This window comes from Odontesthes bonariensis, chromosome 11, assembly GCF_027942865.1.
Source record: "Odontesthes bonariensis isolate fOdoBon6 chromosome 11, fOdoBon6.hap1, whole genome shotgun sequence".
Classification (NCBI taxonomy): Eukaryota; Metazoa; Chordata; class Actinopteri; order Atheriniformes; family Atherinopsidae; genus Odontesthes; species Odontesthes bonariensis.
Genome location: NC_134516.1, coordinates 31,210,408 through 31,232,045, shown reverse-complemented (window position 1 = coordinate 31,232,045; position 21,638 = coordinate 31,210,408). Strand labels below are relative to the sequence as shown.

Below are 21,638 nucleotides of genomic sequence, written 5' to 3'. Positions count from 1 at the left end.
TATTTATACCAGTGTCCAAGGAATGTGTAAAAATGTTGTCAGTTAATGTTGCACTATCTGTGGCTGCTCTGCTCGGCTTTGTGATCAGTGGATACAAGCCTCTACCGTATAACGCAGCCAAGAAATCACAAGTTTGTTTAGGAGTATGTACCTTTAAGAGGTCCATGTTGAAATCACCACAGATCACAAGTGTTTTATTATCTGCTATAATTGTCTGTTCCAACGCTTCAGTCTTGTGCCTCTTGTTTAAAACTTAATAACAATTGCAGGCTTGGATTTGTTATCCTTTCATGCAAAAGTGCAGCAAGCTGATATCTGTTGATTTTCAAGATGAATGTTCTTACTTGCCTTGAAGTGAACCACTTGTTCATTTACATCCTCCACTCAACCTGATAGCCATTAAATACTGTGTCTTCTGAGCTGGTTTGGTGGTTCAACAACAAAACAAATGTAATGAAGTTTTAAAACTGCAGCGAAAGAGATGGAATAAATGGAGATCTGACACATTACGAACTACAGGACAGTTAGGATTATCTGTTGTTTGCATGGAGATAAAACAGGTTTTAAAGGTGTTGCAGCTAACATTCAGAAACACTTGGTGTAACTCCAGAGCACCAGAGCCTCTGACCAAAAGAGAAACTAATATAAACTTATTTACCTGAAGAACTTCAGCAGCTCATAAGGCCCTTTATCTGGAGAGTGGGTGGCTCTGGTCTTATCTGGCTCTTTGCTAGAGGCCTTTTAGGCCAGAGGATGTGAGCTCTTAGGATTACCATGACCTGGATGAGTGAGAATCTTCCTCAACATGCTGTGTGTGCTGATGCTAACTGTAAAGATGTGAAGCTCAGACAGGAGAGCTGCTTGTTGTATGAGGACACAGTGTGTGTCTTATATGGAGGTGGAAGCCTGGCTCAAATATAGAAATCATTTCTTTGTATGTTACTGATTTAAATGTGTCCTCTCAGTGGCTGTGAAGTACTGTCAGTAATACTGAGCGGGACTCTGCATTGATGGAGATGTGTCTCCCTCTGGTGGCGAATAGAGGAACTGCATGGTGTCAGTTTGATGAACACAGAAGCGTTCGACTAAAGGAGGAAGTGAAAGTCTTCCAGTGGTTCCTGCAGAATCCTGACTCACTGGATGGTTTCCTGCCATGAAAAAGCTCCGTCTGCAGAAGATGAGCAGAACGGAGCCAGCGGGCCTGATGCTGCAGATGTGCTGAACACCACAGATGCAATGGTTGGGACAAAGATGGTTGGAGAGAAGACACAGAGGAGTGAAGGCCAGCTGTAGAGAGAAAAGCACCTCCAGATCTGCTATCTGATGCTGATATCAGTGAAAATAGGCTTCTTCTTCTCCTGTCTGATGATGTGCTCAGTAATTTCAGTGATACATCCCTCAGGTTCAGCCTGGGTTGGTCTGGTGAACACCTTTACTTTCTCTCACAGCCTGCTGTGTTTTTCACTGACTGATTCCATCTGAATTATGAAGGCAAAACAGGAAACTATGAAAAGATGAGAAAAACATCTGGATTGGACTGATGTGTGTGTGTCCCGTTACTTTAGAAAGCCTGAACTTATAAAGGTTCCCATGGTGACGATGTGTTCTGATAGTGTTGTATGAGTTTTATAAACTCTGAGGTGTCAAACAGAAGCTGTGAACATTACAAGTGTCGCTGCTGCCTCCAGAACCACTTCCGCTACACCGGCTTCAGGAGCCAGTAGGAACTTTGTCCGTCTCTGACGTCATAAGTAATAACCAATGGGAGAGCAGCTGAGCGTTTGGAACAAGCCCCGCCCCCTCACTGTCTGCTTCTGCCGGGGTGAAGCACAGAGATAAATCCTCGTTCCCTCTGTTAAAGGGGAACTCCGGGGCATTTGAAGCGTGTTTCCATTGCTAGAGGTTGTCAACAATACATGCCCAGTAATATTGTTGTAATGTTTTAAATACTTGAATGCAGTTTTTCTAGAGAAGATAATTGCTTTGTATATGGGATTATTCTCCATCGACTCTTTTGGGCTTTCACATGCGCGAGCCTACAACCAGCCGGTGAGTTACATGCTGTTTATAAAGTTGTTTTGTAACGTCCCTATGCCAGTAATGTGAGAACCATGCATATGGTTTTGATGGTAAAGCTTGTGACTTTATTGTCGGATGGGTTATAAAGTGGTGTGACGTTTCTGCAGTGTGCAAGTTGTTGTTTTACGTGGAAGGGTTAGCGCTTGCCCCTTAGCCACCACGTATTAGCCTCGCATGACATGCTGTGCGGACAGAGCGATCTCCACACAGGGAGCGCAGATACGCACCTCTCTGTGTCATACTATCATTATTTGACAACCTCTAGCAATGGAAACACGCTTCAAATGCCCCGGAGTTCCCCTTTAAAGACACCTTTATGCCCACTGAATACAGTCTGAGGAGAACTCTGAAATGTTTCAGCTAACAGGAAAGCCCCCCCCCCCCTCCCCTCAGTATTAATTAGTATCTCCAATCTAATTAAATAAAAATAAAAAACGAGCACAGACCGCTCAGTCAATGGCATGTACCCATAGAAAAAATACACACACAACACACAACCTGACTATCGGCTAACAACCATGATCAGTAGCCCACACAAACCCAGACACATAAAGGCGGCCAGCAATCGGATAAACCAATGAAGTGAATCAATCCTGTGAAAGAATGAAAACAAGTGACTGAAACCTGCACTCACCCATTATGAAGTTAACTCTGCCAGCCCCATAATCTTGCCCCTGCTCAGCCAACTCCTTGACGTCGGGTATGTTGGTAACGTTACGGCGGCTAGCATTAGCAACGAGGCTGCTAGGCATGCTAAATCGGTAAGCATTAGGCTACTAAAGAAAGCTAGTCTTTTTAGCTACGTTATATTATCATCTTTCTTCTCGGCTATAACCTTTGTTTACGGCCAGTGGCCCTAACCTGACGCGTTAGCTGTCAAATCACCGGAAGTTTTCACCGGAAGTACTCGCGCACACACAAAAGCTCTCTCCAGACATATCTTTCTTTCTTTCCGCCCAGATGAAATTTAATGCCACTCTTCAAAAATCAGAGAAATTTAAGACATTTTAAGACCTTAAAAAACGTATTTTTTATTTAAGACTTTTAGATCGTGTCCCCTCATGCACTGCAGTGTTTGAGGCAATCTCCGGTCAAACATCAAAGTGAACCCAGGGGGGGCACACCGGCGTGGATGGGGGGGCAATGCCCGCGAATGCCCCCCCGTGGCGCCGGCGCTGGTTCCAGATCAAATCCCACCTCTCTCCATCTGTGGCGAGAGGAGCAGGAGACATAACATTAGTCTCCATGTGCAGCCGGCGCAGAGGCGAGGGCCAAGGGACCGTCTACAAAGTGCAACACCTGCTCCAGAAATATTCAATAACTCCGCTCTAACGAGTCTTAATGCCACTAAAATCACTGCAGACATCAACGGCCTCCTGTTGGTTCCACAAACACAGCTTGTGCTTCATTTGGTGCGTGTGTGAGTGAGTATGTTGTTCTGAACAATTGACCAACATCTGCATTCCAGACTGTGGTGTCACCTCAGGAGACTCTGATATCCTGCTGCTTATACTACAACAGGTGTGTGCAGCAGGAACAGGGAAAGGATGGATGAGATCTTTATGATATGATGGAGCTTCAACAAGAAGATGAGAAAAGTCTTTATATTTCCACATTTATTTTCTTCATCTTTGACAGATCTGTCCTTTTTGTGGCAGTTCAGTAAAAATATGGAGTTTCTGCAGTCCGAGAGGCCAAACTGACATCATGCAGTTTATATTTACACCACAAGAGGGCACCATCACCATCAATGAAGAGTCCCCTTCCGTCACAGTTCCAGCAGATATTAGTTACATTAGAGCTGAACTGAACATGGATCAGTAACATTTATTCAGTCCTGATCATCAGTGTTTGTCCAGTTATGGTAACAAAGACAAACTGAACACATGTGGCACCATTAAAGATGATTTACAGCCCTTAAATGAACTCTTCGTCTCCTCTGTAAATGATGAGTTCAACATGTTGAAGAGCTGTTTGAACCAACTCTGAACTCATTCATTCATTCATTCATTCATTCATTCATTCATATCGTCTCACACTTTGATGGAAACGTGTCCCACAAAGAAAAGTGATCATTCATTTCTTTAGATCTAAAATAATCAGTGTTGATAATCTGAGGCTCTTTTGTACAAATCTAACATGTTTTTAATCCTATAAATGATGTGATCATGTGACCGGCACTAAATCAGCTGTCTTCAGATCAGAGGTTATAGTTTTATTTGAATAAAATACTTTAGAAAGAATCATTTCAGATGTAGAATATTTAAGTTACACAAAGAGCAGAGAGACCTCGATAAAATGACAAACTGACTTTTCAACAACATTTCTTCTTCTTTTGTGGAGACTCAGAATGTGTCCAAAGTTTTGCTGGACTTTCTTTAAAAAGGGATCCATCAGCTATATTCCATCAGCTATATTCCATCAGCTATATTCCATCAGCTATATTCCACATCTGCTGAATACAGAAAGTTTGGACGTGTTTGTGGCTGCTGCTGCTGTCCCAGCCATGATGTGTCCACTCTGGGTGTTGTGTTCAGAAAGAAGGATCAGAAATGAGGACAGAAATGAGGACAGAAATGAGTGGATCTGAGGTGGAGGCCAGAGGCAGCTGGGAACAGAGGGACAGCAACACGCTCCTGGACACAACTGATGCATGTTATGGAAACAAGAGTTATAAAACAAAGATAAGAATGCTCAGTTAGAGCAGCCAAACAACATATTTCCTCTGAGTGAGGAGTCCCAGCTGCAGCAGAGACCTGGGGTTGTTCTTTTTCCAACAGCTGGTGAGTTCCTCATAACTTTCCTTACTGCCAAAAGTAATGGGACACGTGTAGAAACCCTCGGGCAAATCGTCGTCTGCCATGTCACACCACTGAAGTGGAGGAGATGGTTTCTTGGTTTGACTCATTTTGCTTGTTGTTTATGAGTACTTAAAATCACATTTTTTTAAGATAGTAAGTAAGCATTGTTTCTAAATGCTTGTTAAAATGATTATTTAAGATAGTAATTAAGTGTTTTTTAGGCGATGTGAAAACCGTTTGCTGTGACTTTCAAATCTGCTTCAAAAACTGGACGTGTTTCTTCAGATAAACTCCTGACCAGCTGTGAAAAAGCAGTGAAAATGTCTGGCCTGTAGAAACTTTGTGATGTCAAACAAGATCAGAGATGACATCGATTGTGATGTCCTCTTTGATTTTACATGGACATGGAGAGGAGAGGACGCTGGCGTGTGTCTGTTCGCCGCTTCTCCTTTCTGGGTTTTCCGTGTTTTCATACTGTGTTTTCATCCTATTTCATTCTATTTTGCTCCTGTCTAAGTAGCCAGTCTAAAATAGTCTAAAATAGTCTAAAATTTTCGGACCTCTGGATCTCATTATTTTTGACCATCTACTACCTACCGATGGTGTACCTGCCTGCTACCGGCTACCTGGAGTTGCCGACAACGTCCTGGGGGAGCTCTGCGCCCGGGAACCGCTTATCCCACCATCACCAGCGGATAGCTTCTTCTCTGTGTCCGCGGCAAGCCGATCCTCGGGATTGGTGGTGGCTTAGCCGTGGTATACCGAAGCAATTTTGATTTGTCTACCCTGCCCCTGCCTGCATATTCCTCATTCGAATGCCTTGCATTTAAATGCAAACCCCCCTGCTCATTCACAATACTCCTGGTCTATAGGCCCCCTAAACCTAACTCAGCTTTCATCCCAGAGATACATGACCTTCTCACTACACTCTGCACAACCTCAGCTAATATTATAATACTTGGTGACTTTAACATCCATGTCGACACTCCCTCCTGCCACCTTGCTGCTGAGTTTTTGCATCTCCTTGACTGCCTCACCCTGACACAACATGTTGTTGTCCCAACACACATCCGGGGGCACACTCTGGACCTAGTCATCACCAACTCCACTCTCATAAGCAACCTTTTGGTGTCCGATCTGGGCGTGTCTGACCACAAGGTCATCTCAATGGAGCTTCCAATATTGTTTCCCGCTGACAAACCCAAAGGCCAGATCAGTTTCAGGAACTTAAAAAATATCGACCCAGATTCCCTAACCTTTGACCTACAGCAACTCTCTTCTGTTCATTTTCAAACAGACACTGACTCTGTAAATTTCTACAACGCATCACTGAGCAGCCTCCTGGATCTCCATGCCCCTGTCAAAACTAGAACAGTCACCTTCCCCCACTCAGCCCCCTGGTACACCAGCGAGCTGCGGGCAATGAAGAGAGCAGGATGTGTCCTCGAACGGCGTATCAAAGCTTCAGACCTCACAGTGCACAAATTAGCCTATCGGGAACATCAGAAGGCCTACTCAAAATCCCTCAGCGATGCACGGTCTCACTTCTATTCAAGACTCATCAATAATAACCCTGGAAACTCCAAAAGACTTTTCTCCACTGTTCATAACCTTCTCAAACCTCATATCCCCCCGAAACTGGACACCACACAGGAGCAGTGCAATAAATTCATCTCCTTCTTCAAGACAAAGGTAAATAACATCCGTTCCATCCTTTCCACCCCCTCTGCCCCCCCAACCCCAACTGACAGCCCTCAGCTTGGGATGGTCCAGCCTCTCTGCTGCTTCATGAGCATCACACAGTGTGAGGTTGAGGAAATCATGAGGAAGATGAAACTCTCTACCTGTGCCTTGGATCCTTTTCCCTCAGCCTTGATTAAAACTCACACCTCTGCCATTAGCCCCATGGTTACTAAAATCATAAACTGCTCCCTTCAATCTGGCCACATCCCATCTGCCCTGAAGGTTGCCGTCATGAAACCACTCCTTAAAAAACCCAGCCTCGACCCGGAAGTGCTTGCCAACTACAGACCAATTTCAAACCTTCCATTCCTCTCAAAAGTGTTGGAAAAGGTAGTTGCTGCCCAACTTCATGACCATCTCAAACCAAACAATATGTTTGAAAAATTTCAGTCCGGTTTCCGCCCTGGCCACAGCACTGAAACTGCTCTGGCCAGGTTCACTAATGACTTACTGATGTCAGCTGATGCTGGCTCACCATCCCTGCTCATTCTCCTTGACCTCACTACAGCCTTTGATACGGTTGACCACCACATCCTCCTTCACCGCCTACACTCCACCATCGGACTCTCTGACTCAACTCTAAACTGGTTCACCTCCTATCTCACCAACAGAACTGAATACGTCTCCCTGGGAGAAGCCAAGTCTGACACTCTCCCTGTCTCCTGTGGTGTCCCCCAAGGGTCAGTCCTTGGCCCCACCCTTTTCACTATATACATGCTTCCCCTTGGCCGTGTCATCAGTCGGCATGGAATATCTTTCCATTGCTATGCTGATGACACCCAACTTTATTTTAAAATCAACCCAGTATCCTCTGAAACTCTGCCCTCGTCCACACTCACCATCTGCCTGGAGGAGATAAAGGCGTGGATGAAGGAAAACTTTCTGCAGCTAAACAGTTCCCCTTCTCATCGGGGTCCCAAATAAAAACATTCAGAAGCTCCAATACATCCAAAACCGTGCTGCCCGGATCCTCACAAGGACAAGAAAATTCGAGCACATCACACCAGTCCTCAAATCCCTCCACTGGCTTCCTGTTTCCCTCAGGATCACATACAAGATTTCGTTACTGACCCACCAGTGCCTCCATGGTACTGCCCCAACCTACCTGAAGGAGCTACTCACCCCTCTACCCTCTCCACGACACCTCCGCTCCGGTCAGGCAAACCTCCTCCAGATCCCAAGGACCAAGCTCCGAACCATGGGAGACAGAGCCTTTTGCCACGCCGCTCCCTGTCTTTGGAATGCTCTCCCTGACCACCTGAGAGCTCCACTGACCCTGGACACTTTTAAAAAAGGCCTAAAAACCTACCTTTTTAAAAAAGCCTTTGATTAGGCCATTTTATTATTATTATTTTTTTCTCTGGAGACGCTCGCTCTCCATGTTCATATTTTTAATGTAGCACTTTGAGACTGTTCATTCAGTGTAAAGTGCTCAACAAATAAAATTTATTATTATTATTATTATTATTATTAATACTACAGTGATGACATCACAGCTTTGTGAAGGCTTCTGTTCTGTCTCTTCTGGTCTGTGGTTCCAACCACAGATTCTGGATGGAAGTGAAGTCCGGATTCCAGAATGTTGATTTGTGTTCTCTGTTAATCTCTGGACGACTTCAGCTGATTACTTCCTGTCACTGTCACGTTGGAAGGTCCACTTCTGCCAGTTTTTCAGCAGCCAGTATCATGTTCTCCACCAGCAGTGTTTTCCAAGACAGAATGATGTCAGTTTGTTTAAAATGTTGCCAAAATAAACTATTACAATTACAACAAATGTCATCTCAGGGCACTTCAGTAATAAAGTCCAATTCAGGCCAATTGGAGTTTAATTCATTGTAATTATAATCCAATTCATTCATACAGAGCAATTCAAAAACTATTTCCTAGCTAAGGAAACCAACAGATGGCACCGAACTTGCACCATTTCTAATTAGATAGAACTTTTTAATAGTTCTAAGATCATATCTTTCTGGCTTTATTTGCATTTTACAAAGAGTCCCGAGTAATTATGAAAGTGGGGTTTTAATTTGAAGAAAAAGCCTCAAAATAAAGTGATTTTTAGGAGTATGCAGGGAATCATTTCCATCTAATGAACAGTTAAGTTATATTAAACAATGGTCCGGATCTTTGCCGTTTCATCCTGGTTAGTGGATCTCACGCTCGCTCGCCCCTGGCATCCCTCCTTCTGCTTAGTGCATCTTAAATCAGGTTATCAGTGCTGGACTTGGGGTGACACCCTCCACGCATTGTGAGGAGCTTCCTGGCCTTGATGTCAGTGGCCTCCATCTTTTTCTTTGGCCAGATTAATAAACCATTGGGATACCTGAAGACTTGACAGGGTGTGTGTTGTTGACTCAGACTTTGTTTTTCCCCTATTCAGCTGACTCTCCAGGACCTGCCTTACTTTTTGTAGGAACTTAACACATGACTTGTGGTAAGAAAGAATTTCCCCAACCTGAATTGCTGACCAATGTTGGTGAAATCACACAATAATAGAGCAGAGCAAAAGCTGAATACCGGATTTACATATGTGACATGGATGCATTCATAAAAGCTCACAAGAAACTTTCATTTTGAAATTGTGCAGGTTTTAATGAGCAATAATCAACAATTTGATACAGGGTGTTCTCTCATTCACCTTGATTAGTTCTAAAGGCATTACAGAGGAGCTGTTCCTCCTAAAGACAATACATCTCTTTATTGCATAGTGTAAAGTTTGAAACATGTTATTCCGCTTACAGGGAACTAACAGAGGAGGAAAAAGGATGCAGCACTTTGTGGTTCATCTGCAGGAAAATACATTTGACTATGGCTGAAATTTATTCTGCAAACCATGCCAATCTAGGTGATTTTCCACAAAGCTTTCTTTCTAGCATTTGGTGTCCAACAGCCTGATATCGCTCAACCATGGGCGGCTCCACACAGTAAACGTGCACTGGTAAGGCTGAAAGAGACATTCAGAACACATTTAATGGGACTGAGATTACATTAATAATGGTACAGATATTGATAGATTTAGAATAAAATTAGACAACTCAACGGTATGACCGCTCAACACGAGGTCTGCTCTAGTGACAGAATACATGGGAATTACTCTTCCAAGAGCTCAAGTCTGAGCCTCTTTATGAGGTCATTTACCTGTGCATTCACCGGGCTTGAGGTGAGGTTACACTCTTCTTTGACAGCGTCCTTTCTGCAGCCGGTTTTTACCAGTTTCACAGTTATGACGTAATTCGTCCCTTCAACCACCTGTAAGGAGAAGTAGACACACAGAAATGCAGAATGTGTCACAATTCATTAATGAGGCACTACAGTGATACTCTGGTGGATTTCAAGTCAAATATGCGTGGCCAAGTGTGACTTTAGATGTCTGGGTGGGGTGACCGAGCCAAACTGTTACGTAACCCCTGACAACCAGTCAAGATGAACGGGCATGTTTAACTAAATATGGATAAAAATGGCATACCTTTGGCTATTTTATAAAATACGCTCCTTTAAGGAGCTGCACTGACTGCACGTCTAACTGTGTTTGACATTCTTTGATTCATGTTGGAAACACTCTGTTAAATCAAAAATACATCCACAGTTCAAAGCGGGACCTACCTGGGACTGAGCCCTGACCACCTCTGCCACTTTGTGGAGGTACATGTCGTTGGAGCGTCTGTTGTGTTGGACCACGGCGAAGTTCAGAGCATATTTGAACTCTTCGTCGTTGATATCTGCGTCGCTAATGCCCCCTGGGATACCGCTCCACACAACGGCAAAAACGGCCGCAAGAAGGGGGAAAACAAGAGTCCACTGCATCTTTCTGCGGGTAAAACTTTACGGACACTAAACACCAAACAACAGGAACAACTAAATCACACCCGACGACGGCGCAGTTTTTATTGAAAACAACAACGTCACGGCGGCTCGGCACGCGGGAGTGGTGTGTCTCACAGCCAATCACCAATGTCTGCAACAGATGACAGGTGTCGTGCCAAAAAGTTATTGTCTGCCAGAATCTGATTCCCGGCCGCGGGAGCGCGCACATTGAGCGGTAGCGCAAAAGCGCATTGAGCGGTAGCGCAAAAGCGTCTGCTTTTCTCTGAGTTAAACGGTCATAATATGGAGATACACACAACTGCATTCTAATGTAATTATAGCAGAAGCACGTGTCTTCAAAGAACAACGTTTGTTGTTCCGTAATTATTACAACTGTGACCAAAAGAAGTGCATTTTGTAGCAGACAGACAATCACTTTTTGGCACAACCGGCAGAGAGACCCCCCCCCCCCCCCCCCCCTTTTCTTTCTGCACCTTTTCCCGGTTGGATCACTCATATTTGGCGTTTTGACTGAGGTTAAGTTCGGAAACACCAGCTCGAGACCCAACAAACACGTCAAGCGTGACAGCGAAGGTACGTCTAAACGCACCGTAACAAAAACTGTGGAAGCACTGTTTAGAAGATTAAACTTTTCCCAACCTCTGTCCTATTAGAGCGGGTCAAAAGTCACCCGTGAGCTCTCACATTGCTCTGAATGGCACGATGCAGAGGCTCCAGCTTTTGAAGTAAGAAGTGTTTTTACTAGTCATACTCAACTTTTAGAGCGATTTAAACAGATGTAATGGCACACAATGAGATTTTTCCTAAATAGTACCCCCCCTCCACACTCTGCAGGGACACTTTCTTTGGCCTGGACGTTGTGCAACAACAGCTTCTAATCGGGTCTGCTGTGGCAGCAGGGGGAATACTGGCTTATGCAGTGCACAGGAGGAGCAGGCCGAAAACGATCCCTTTGGGGAAGGGTGGTGGGGATCAGGAGAAAAGCCACAATCAGAGGATGATAAAATATATCCATTTACAGTGCACACCTCAGATAAAGAGATCGAGGTGGTTTTACGTTTAAACTAACTTGATTACCTTTTAGATATGACAATAGAAAGTCTCTAATTCTGCCATGTGAAGCAGTCGGCACTTGTTTTTTTGTTTTTTTTGTTCTAACAGGACCTCCATGAGCGCATTGACAGAACCCGCTACAGCGACCCTTTAGAAGACAGCTGCTTCCAGTATGGATTCAACTCCACTTATCTCAAGAAAGTGGTGTCCTATTGGAGGACTGGAAAAAGCAGGTGGCGGTGCTTAACAAATATCCACACTTCAAAACCAAAATCAAAGGTGAAGCTCCTTGAGGAATAAACCAAAAAAAGTTTCATGTTAAGAATTGGCCAAGAATGGCCCCACATGTTTTTCTGCCTTTGTTGTGGTGCAGGACTGGACGTGCACTTCATCCATGTACGCCCACCTTCCAGTGGGAATCAGAGGGTTCTGCCATTCATGCATGTTCACGGCTGGCCAGGCTCCTTTTATGAGTTCTACAGGATCCTACCACTTCTGACACAAAACCATGATAGCGTAGCGTTTGAGGTCATAATCCCATCTCTCCCTGGCTACGGCTTCTCAGAAGCCCCTCATAAAAAAGGTAGATCATTCTAAATAAATGTAAACGCCTCTCAGCTTGGACTACGGTCAAATGAGTAATAAAATCTGACAGGTTATGTGCTGGAAGAGCCAAACTGAGGCCAGGTGTATGTTCATGGTCATGACGTCCCTGAGTTTGTGGACTCCTGAGTTACTTTAGGAAGCTTGGATCCTCCCTGATTCATTTACAACTTATAGAACCAGACATACTTCTTGCAGTTGTGACACATCATATCTTGACTGAAAGATTGACAGTCAGCATCGTATTTTCATCCCAGTAACTGGATCTAAACAGGAGGAACTGATGCTTGTGCTGCCGTGTTTCAGGTGCAGAGGAGAGTGGGGTCCACACAGCTGAGTCTGAGTATTTGGTTGTAAAGAAGAAGAACTATAACAAATATCAGCAGATTAGATTTGAGCTGTTTTGGGTAAATTGTCTCATCTTGGTCATATATTAACTTTACAAAATGCAAAGAAGCAGCAAACTGTGTGTGGAAGGACAGTGAAGCTATGAAGCATAGGAAGCACACGTGGTTCTGCTTAAAGCCGTTTCATTTCCTCTGCAGAGGGCCGACAGAAGCGTGGCGTCCCAAACTGGGCCATGACCTCCTCTGACTCCTTCGGCCGGGTGGAGGAGCTCAGAAAACATGCCGGCTGCGACCGGATCCAGGATCTGGCCGTGACCCGGAAGAGTAGAAGCGCAAACGGGAGCTCCAGTTTGTGAAGGTTCGATGCACAAGTACCGAGGTGTTTTTCAGTGGACCTCCACCAACTTTTTGGAAAGGAGATGAGAGATTCAGCAGACTGATGATGCTAAACAGATGGCTCAAAGATATGTGTGCTGCTCATTCAATGAACTTTATTGACAATTTCAACATCTTTTGGGGATGCAGGCACCACTTTAAGGCAGATGGATTTCACGCAACACCTTCGGCTCTGCTACACTTACTCAGGCAAACTGCTCATTCAGGTGGATTCGAGTTCCCGAAAAATGGGAACTCCACCCACTTTGTCGGGAAGCAATCAACTTTGAGCAGCGCCAACGGCCCAGGGTAGAGGCGTGTTCAAGGTAGTGACGTGGTTGAACTGCCACTCAACCCATGGATTGTACACGGAAGCGCTTCATTCAATATCAACATGGAGCAGCGTCAAGCTTTTGACACTGCTGTAGATGCTGTAATGAAAGTGTTCGACGGGAGATTCTCGTTAAAAATCGAGCAAAGAACAGCCCTTGAATCATTTCTTGACAGGAAAGACGTTTTCGCCTTGCTCCCTACTGGCTTTGGTAAGAGTTTAATCTACCAGTTAGCCCCGCTGGTAGCTAAATCATATGTCAGAGGAAAGAGTGGTGTGATTGGCTTAAGCTTAGGCACAGCCTTTTCTGGCCACAACCAGTAGCAACCCGAGGGAGGCGGGTTGACCAGGCCATTTCGAATCGTATTCGTTATGGTCTTGGTCAGACCAGAATCTCGAAGAGATTTGAAAGTCTATGTTAATCAGGCTAACCTGCAACGTCATCAGCCTCACCCCAAGATAAGGAGTCTTCACCAGCCCCAACAGCCCAACAGGTGGAGTCTCCCCCAGCCCCAGTGGGAAACCCCCAGTGGGAATCCCCCCTAACATCCCACCTCATCCAGCCCCTCCCATTCCATCACGTCCATCACGTTGGAAACAACCCTCAAACAGAAGTGACCAAGCCCCCCCACCTCCTCTGAATCATCATATCTGTGAGTCTGACTGATATGTGCCGGGTCCAGGCTGTAATACTGATATCAAGAATGCTCTTCCCCAGATAAAGTCACGGCCCTATGGAGTTCAGACAGCCTTTTCAATCCCTGTGATGACAGGTAACAGAAAAGTGGTCAAACTGGTGAGAAATAAAAAAGGTTCAGTTAAATCTACCAATCTATTGAATATAGTGTGTCAACCCCGAAACGCACCAGTATCACATGTTGTCTCCACGAGATTAGCCCTACTCAATATCAGATCACTAGCCAACAAATCCCTCTTAGTAAAAGACATGATCATGACCTATGGTCTAGACTTTTTATTTCTTAGTGAAACGTGGCTGACTGAATGTAGCTGTGATACCATTCAAATCTCAAATGTCATGGATACTATTGCACCTGTTAGAAATAAGATGATCTTGAGCAGAAAGCGAACACCATGGAGGAACACTATGATGGTAAAGGCCTTGAAAACAGAATGCAGGAAAGCAGAGCGTAAATGGCGAAAAACTAAACTTCAAATTCACCATGACCTCTACAAACAAAGTCTTTGTAATTTCAACCACGGGTTACTCCGGGCTAGACAGCAACACTTATCTGAAATGATTAATAAGAACATCAACAACACTCGTGCTCTGATTGCTATGGTTAATAAGCTGATAACCCCCTCAAAACAGATAGTTTCAGAACTCTGTTCCACAGAAAAATGCAATGAATTTGCTTGTTTTTTCAATGAAAAAATCAAATCTATAAGGCAACATAAATCAGCAAAATTAATAAAATGGCGCAATCCTTAAAACCACCTAGGAATCAATCAACTATGATGTCAGAATTCAATACAGTTGACCAAAAAACCATAGAAGAAACAGTCCAGCATCTTAAACCATCAACATCCTGTCTTGACACAATGCCATCTGACTTCTTTAAAACTATTGTAAACTCTGTCCAAACAGATTTCCAGCAAATAATAAACTGCTCACTTCAATCAGGCACGTTTCCTAAACCCTTAAAATTAGCTGCCATCAAGCCACTCCTAAAAAAGACAACATTGGATGCTTCCATTTTAACCAACTACAGACCCATCTCAAATATTCCTTTTATAGCCAAGATTGTTGAGAAAGTGTTTTTTAATCAACTCAGTAACTTCTTGAACTCCAGTGGACTCCTTGACAAATTTCAGTCAGGCTTCCGACCTCACCACAGTACAGAAACGGCTCTTATTAAAGTGTTAAATTACATAAGGTTGAACACTGACTCAGGCAAGGCGTCAGTTCTGGTCCTGTTGGATCTCAGTGCTGCATTTGACACTGTGGATCACAGTATACTGCTGAACAGGTTGGAAACCTGGGCAGGACTCAGCGGGACAATCCTAGAATGGTTCAGGTCCTACTTGGAGGAGCAGAGTTATTTTGTGACCATTGGAAGCAATCAATCTGATCGAGTGGCTATGACATGTGGAGTTCCTCAGGGGTCAGTTCTTGGACCCCTTCTGTTCACTCTATACATGCTGCCTCTGGGTCAAATTCTGAAGAACTCTAAAGTCAACTACCACAGCTATGCAGATGACACACAGATATATCTCGCACTGTCTCCAGATGACTGTCTCCATACGCCGCTTTGTTAAAATTACAAAGACTTTGTTTGTAGAGGTCATGGTGAATTTGAAGTTTAGTTTTTCGCCATTTACGCTCTGCTTTCCTGCATTCTGTTTTCAAGGCCTTTACCATCATAGTGTTCCTCCATGGTGTTCGCTTTCTGCTCAAGATCATCTTATTTTTAACAGGTGCAATAGTATCCATGACATTTGAGATTTTCAAGTTAAAGTTATCTAAGAGTTCATCAACTGTCTCTGCACTCGCAGTTGATGACATAGCTATAACTTCCATAAACTTAGCACTGGTATTCTCATTTATGTACCTTTTTCTAACAGACACACGGATTAACTGAATGTTTGGAGTTAACTGTAAGTCAGAGAACACACAGAAATGATCAGAGAGCGCTGAGTCCTTGATATCAACAGAAGAAATGTCAACACCTTTAGAGATAACCAGATCCAGTGTGTGGCCTCGAGTATGTGTGGGTCCATTCACATATTGATGGAGGCCAAAAGTGTCAAGTAGTGTCAAAAAGTTATAATCAGTGCAGATAACTGACAGCAGTTCAGCAAACTCATCAAAGAAAGTTCCTGGGTATCTTGGTGGTCTATAAATGATTAGGAAGATAACTTTTGGATCTCCCTTTACTAAAAAACAGAGATATTCAAACGAGCTAAAATCACCAAGTAAAATTTCTTTGCACTGAAAGACTGATTTAAAAATGGCGGTCACTCCCCCACCCTTCTTACCACTTCGACACTTAATGATAAAACTGAAATTTGTTGGTGCTGCCTCATTGAGAATGGTATCACAGCTACATTCAGTCAGCCATGTTTCACTAAGAAATAAAAAGTCTAGATTATAGGTCATGATCACGTCATTTAGACTAGACTAGACTGCTGGGGGGCCTCATCTGTCACACCTTTCCTCACTTTACTCTCTTTATGTATATGTGATATTATTGTGGTCATTAACTCGTGTTTCCCTGTTCCAACAGATATCCTTTGAATGGTGTTACAGTGCCGCCGCCGCTGCGGCCCTCCCCCCCTTTCTGTCTTCTCAAACCCCAGCTGGTCGAGGCGGATGGCCACCCTTCCTGAGTCTGGTTCTGCCAGAGGTTTCTTCCTGTTAAAAGGGAGTCGTTTCTCTCCACAGTCGCCTCAGGCACGCTCAGGCCGGGAGATTGGACCGAAAAACAAAAAGTTTTCAGTGCAATCTGTTGGTTTTCTTAGCTAGGAAATTGTTTTTGAATTGGCTCTATATGAACGAATTGGATTATTTTATGAATTATGATTATTATTAATTAATTGAATTCCAATTGGCTTGAATTGGACTTAGTATCTAAGTGCCTTGAGATGACATTTGTTGTATTTGGCGCTATATAAATAAAAATGAATTGAATTGAATTGAATTTACTAAGAGGGATTTGCTGGCTAGTGATATGATATTGAGTAGGGCTAATCTCGTGGAGACAACAGGTGATACTGGTGCGTTTCGGGGTTGACACACTATATTCAATAGATTGGTAGATTTATCTGAACCTTTTTTATTTCTCACCAGTTTGACCACTTTTCTGTTACCTGTCATCACAGGGATTGAAAAGGCTGTCTGAACTCCATAGGGCCCTGACTTTATCTGGGGAAGCGCATTCTTGATATCAGTATTACAGCCTGGACCCGGCACATATCAGACAGACTCACAGATATGATGATTCAGAGGAGGTGGGGGGGCTTGGTCACTTCTGTTTGAGGGCTGTTTCCAACGTGATGGACGTGGTGGAATGGGAGGGGCTGGATGAGGTGGGATGTTAGGGGGGAAGAATATGGGATTTTGGTGTGGTGTCAATGGTATTCTAATATTGAGAAAGCTCCAGAAGTGAGCCACTCCAGACTGAGTGGAGAGTGCTGGGGGCTGGGTGGGGTCCGGGGGGGGGCGAACGCTGGGGGTTTCCCACTGGGGCTGGGGGAGACTCCACCTGTTGGACTGCCGGGGCTGGTGAAGACTCCTTATCTTGGGGTGAGGCTGATGACGTTGCAGGTTCTTTCTGGATCTGCTGTCCTCCATGGTCAGTCCTTGTCTCAGCGCCCTCACCAGAGCATTGTCCTATCTGTCCTTTTGGATCATTTTGTCCTGTCTCGTCCTTGATAGGGGCTGCTGGTGTGTGACGCAGAGAGTAAAAAATGTTGGAGCTTAGCAACTGAACTCCTGACTTGTTAAGGTGAAATCCATCTGCCTTAAAGAGGTGCCTGCGTCCCCAAAAGATGTTGAAATTGTCAATAAAGTTCATTGAATGAGCAGCACACATGTCTTTGAGCCATCTGTTTAGCATCATCAGTCTGCTGAATCTCTCATCTCTGTTGGTGGAGGTCCACTGAAAAACACCTCGGTACTTGTGCATCGAACCTTCACAAACTGAAGCTCCCGTTTGTGTCTCTACTCTTCCGGGTCACGGACTCCGTATCCGAGTCCGTCTGTGGAGGGAAAGCGAGCCCAAAAGATTCTGTCCAGATCCTCGATCCGGTCGCAGCCGGCATGTTTTCTGAGCTCCTCCACCCGGCCGAAGGAGTCAGAGGAGGTCATGGCCCAGTTTGGGACGTCACGCTTCTGTCGGCCCTCTGCAGAGGAAATGAAACGGCTTTAAGCAGAACCACGTGTGCTTCCTATGCTTCATAGCTTCACTGTCCTTCCACACACAGTTTGCTGCTTCTTTGCATTTTGTAAAGTTAATTCAAATTCAATTCAAATTCAAATTCAAAAATACTTTATTTATCCCAGAGGGAAATTAAATGTTGATGTAGCTCAATTAAATCAAGGAGTTATTATAGATGCTGATGGCTGTGGGCAGGAAAGATTTCCTGTACCGGTCAGTTTTGCATCCAAACTGAAGAAGCCTTTGACTGAAGAGACTCTGTTTTCCGATAACAGTCTCACGGAGAGGATGTTCAGGGTTGTCCATAATTCTCTTGATTTTATGCAAAATCCTTCTTTGCATTATTGTCTCCAGATTCCACAGTCGTCCCCAGAACAGAACCAGCCTACCTTATCAAGTTGTTGAGTCTTTTTAGGTCCCTGGTTCTGATGCTGCTGCCCCAACAGATGACGCAAGAGGAAATGACGCTCTCAACAACAGACTTGTAGAAGATCTGCAACATCTTGTTGCAAACCTTGAAGGACCTTAGCTTCCTCAAGAAGTACAGTCTGCTCTGTCCTTTCTTGTAGATGGCTTCACTGTTGTGTCTCCAGTCCAGTCTGTTGTCCACATGAACACCAAGGTATTTATATTCCTCAACCACCTCCACTTCTTCTCCCAAGATGGAAACAGGGTTTGATCTGACCCTGTTTCTCCTGAAATCTACAATCATCTCCTTTGTTTTGTTAACATTCAAGATGAGATGATTGTTCCCACACCATGCCACAAAGTGGTCCACCAGCTCTCTGTACTCAGCTTCTTGTCCATCTCTGATACACCCGACAACTGCAGAGTCATCTGAATATTTCTGTAGATGACAGGAGTCTGACTTGTACTGGAAGTCTGAAGTGTACAGAGTGAAAAGGAATGGTGAGAGTACAGTACCCTGTGGTGCTCCTGTGCTGCTGATCACCTGGTTAGACACACAATTCTTCAGTCTGACAAACTGTGGTCTGTTTGTCAGGTAGTCATTAATCCAGGTGATTGTTGAGGCCTCCACCTGAGTCTTCTGGAGTTTCAGACGAAGCAGATCAGGCTGGATTGTGTTAAATGCACTGGAGAAATCAAAGAACATGATCCTCACAGTGCTGCCTGCTTTGTCCAGATGACAGTGGGTTTGTTGAAGCAGGTGTATGATAGCGTCTTCAACTCCAACTCCATGGCGATAAGCAAACTGCAGGGGGTCCTGATATGTGCTGGTTTGCTTACACAGGTGGGTCAACAGGAGTCTCTCCAGGACCTTCATGATGTGGGATGTCAGGGCAAGAGGTCTGTAGTCATTGATGTCTGAAGGATGAGTTTTCTTTGGTACCGGAACCAGACAGGATGTCTTCCACAACAGTGGTACCTTCTCTTGGGTCAAGCTAAGGTTGAAAAGGTGTTGCAGAATCCCACAGAGCTGCTCTGCACAGGCCTTCAGGACTCGGGGGCTGACACCATCTGGACCTACAGCCTTGTTCCGGTTCAGTCTCTCCAACTGCCTCTTCACCTGACTTCTAGAAACAGAAAAGTGGGAGGGGGAGGCAAAGGGGACAGCAGCATCTCCTGATTGGGTTGAAGACAAACTAGTGGAAGCAGAAGAATCCATGACTGAGGTGGAGGTGGAGATGTTACAGGAAAGCTGTGGGTCAGAGGAGGGTGGGATGTCTCTTTGGCTGGGAACAGGAGGGGAGGATGGTGACCTTGTTCCTGAACTGAACCTGTTGAAGAATGTGTTCAGCTCATTTGCTCTGTCCAGACTTCCATCCATCCGATCCTCCCTCTGCTTGAGGCCTGTGATCTTCTTCATTCCTGACCACACATTTCTGATATTGTTCCTCTGCAGTTTACTCTCAACCTTCTTTCTATACACCTCCTTGCTCTCTCTGATCTTGACTTTGAGCTGCTTCTGTATACTCCTCAGTAACTCCCTGTCTCGCTCCCTAAAGGCTCTTTTTTTCCTGTTCAATAGTTCCTTCGGCTCACTGGTGATCCAGGGTTTGTTATTAGGGAAGCATCTCACTGTTCTGGTGGGGATGGTGTTGTCCACACAGAAGTTTATATAGTCAGTCACACACTCAGTCATGGCATTAATGCCATTATTAATATATGACCAAGATGAGACAATTTACCCAAAACAGCTCAAATCTAATCTGCTGATATTTGTTATAGTTCTTTTTTACAACCAAATACTCAGACTCAGCTGTGTGGACCCCACTCTCCTCTGCACCTGAAACACGGCAGCACAAGCATCAGTTCCTCCTGTTTAGATCCAGTTACTGGGATGAAAATACAATGCTGACTGACAATCTTTCAGTCAAGATATGATGTGTCACAACTGCAAGAAGTACGTCTTATTCTATAAATTGTAAATGAATCAGGGAGGATCCAAGCTTCCTAAAGTAACTCAGGAGTCCACAAACTCAGGGACGCCATGACCATGAACATACAACTGGCCTCAGTTTAGCTCTTCCAGCACATAACCTGTCAGATTTTATTACTCATTTGACCGTAGTCCAAGCTGAGAGGTGTTTACATTTATTTAGAATGATCTACCTTTTTTATGAGGGGCTTCTGAGAAGCCGTAGCCAGGGAGAGATGGGATTATGACCTCAAACGCTACGCTATCATGGTTTTGTGTCAGAAGTGGTAGGATCCTGTAGAACTCATAAAAGGAGCCTGGCCAGCCGTGAACATGCATGAGTGGCAGAACCCTCTGATTCCCACTGGAAGGTGGGCGTACATGGATGAAGTGCACGTCCAGTCCTGCACCACAACAAAGGCAGAAAAACATGTGGGGCCATTCTTGGCCAATTCTTAACATGAAACTTTTTTTGGTTTATTCCTCAAGGAGCTTCACCTTCGATTTTGGTTTTGAAGTGTGGATATTTGTTAAGCACCGCCACCTGCTTTTTCCAGTCCTCCAATAGGACACCACTTTCTTGAGATAAGTGGAGTTGAATCCATACTGGAAGCAGCTGTCTTCTAAAGGGTCGCTGTAGAGGGTTCTGTCAATGCGCTCATGGAGGTCCTGTTAGAACAAAAAAAACAAAAAAACAAGTGCCGACTGCTTCACATGGCAGAATTAGAGACTTTCTATTGTCATATCTAAAAGGTAATCAAGTTAGTTTAAACGTAAAACCACCTCGATCTCTTTATCTGAGGTGTGCACTGTAAATGGATATATTTTATCATCCTCTGATTGTGGCTTTTCTCCTGATCCCCACCACCCTTCCCCAAAGGGATCGTTTTCGGCCTGCTCCTCCTGTGCACTGCATAAGCCAGTATTCCCCCTGCTGCCACAGCAGACCCGATTAGAAGCTGTTGTTGCACAACGTCCAGGCCAAAGAAAGTGTCCCTGCAGAGTGTGGAGGGGGGGTACTATTTAGGAAAAATCTCATTGTGTGCCATTACATCTGTTTAAATCGCTCTAAAAGTTGAGTATGACTAGTAAAAACACTTCTTACTTCAAAAGCTGGAGCCTCTGCATCATGCCATTCAGAGCAATGTGAGAGCTCACGGGTGACTTTTGACCCGCTCTAATAGGACAGAGGTTGGGAAAAGT

At 44.5% G+C, this 21,638-nt stretch overlaps 1 protein-coding gene and 2 pseudogenes across 1 annotated transcript; 1 reads left to right on the top strand and 2 right to left on the bottom strand.

Annotated features, from left to right (window-relative positions):
* Positions 1–9,189: 9,189 nt before the first annotated feature.
* On the bottom strand, positions 9,190–10,517 carry LOC142391910 (cystatin-like). The gene is made up of 3 exons (XM_075478094.1): positions 10,227–10,517; positions 9,762–9,872; positions 9,190–9,567 (listed from the first exon to the last, which is right to left on the bottom strand). Exons 1-3 carry the CDS (start codon positions 10,425–10,427, stop codon positions 9,493–9,495), a joined length of 387 nt encoding a protein of 128 aa, XP_075334209.1. The 5' UTR covers positions 10,428–10,517; the 3' UTR covers positions 9,190–9,492.
* A 605-nt stretch (positions 10,518–11,122) lies between these two features.
* On the top strand, positions 11,123–12,123 carry LOC142391908 (epoxide hydrolase 1-like; annotated as a pseudogene).
* A 5,715-nt stretch (positions 12,124–17,838) lies between these two features.
* On the bottom strand, positions 17,839–21,563 carry LOC142391246 (epoxide hydrolase 1-like; annotated as a pseudogene).
* Positions 21,564–21,638: the final 75 nt, after the last annotated feature.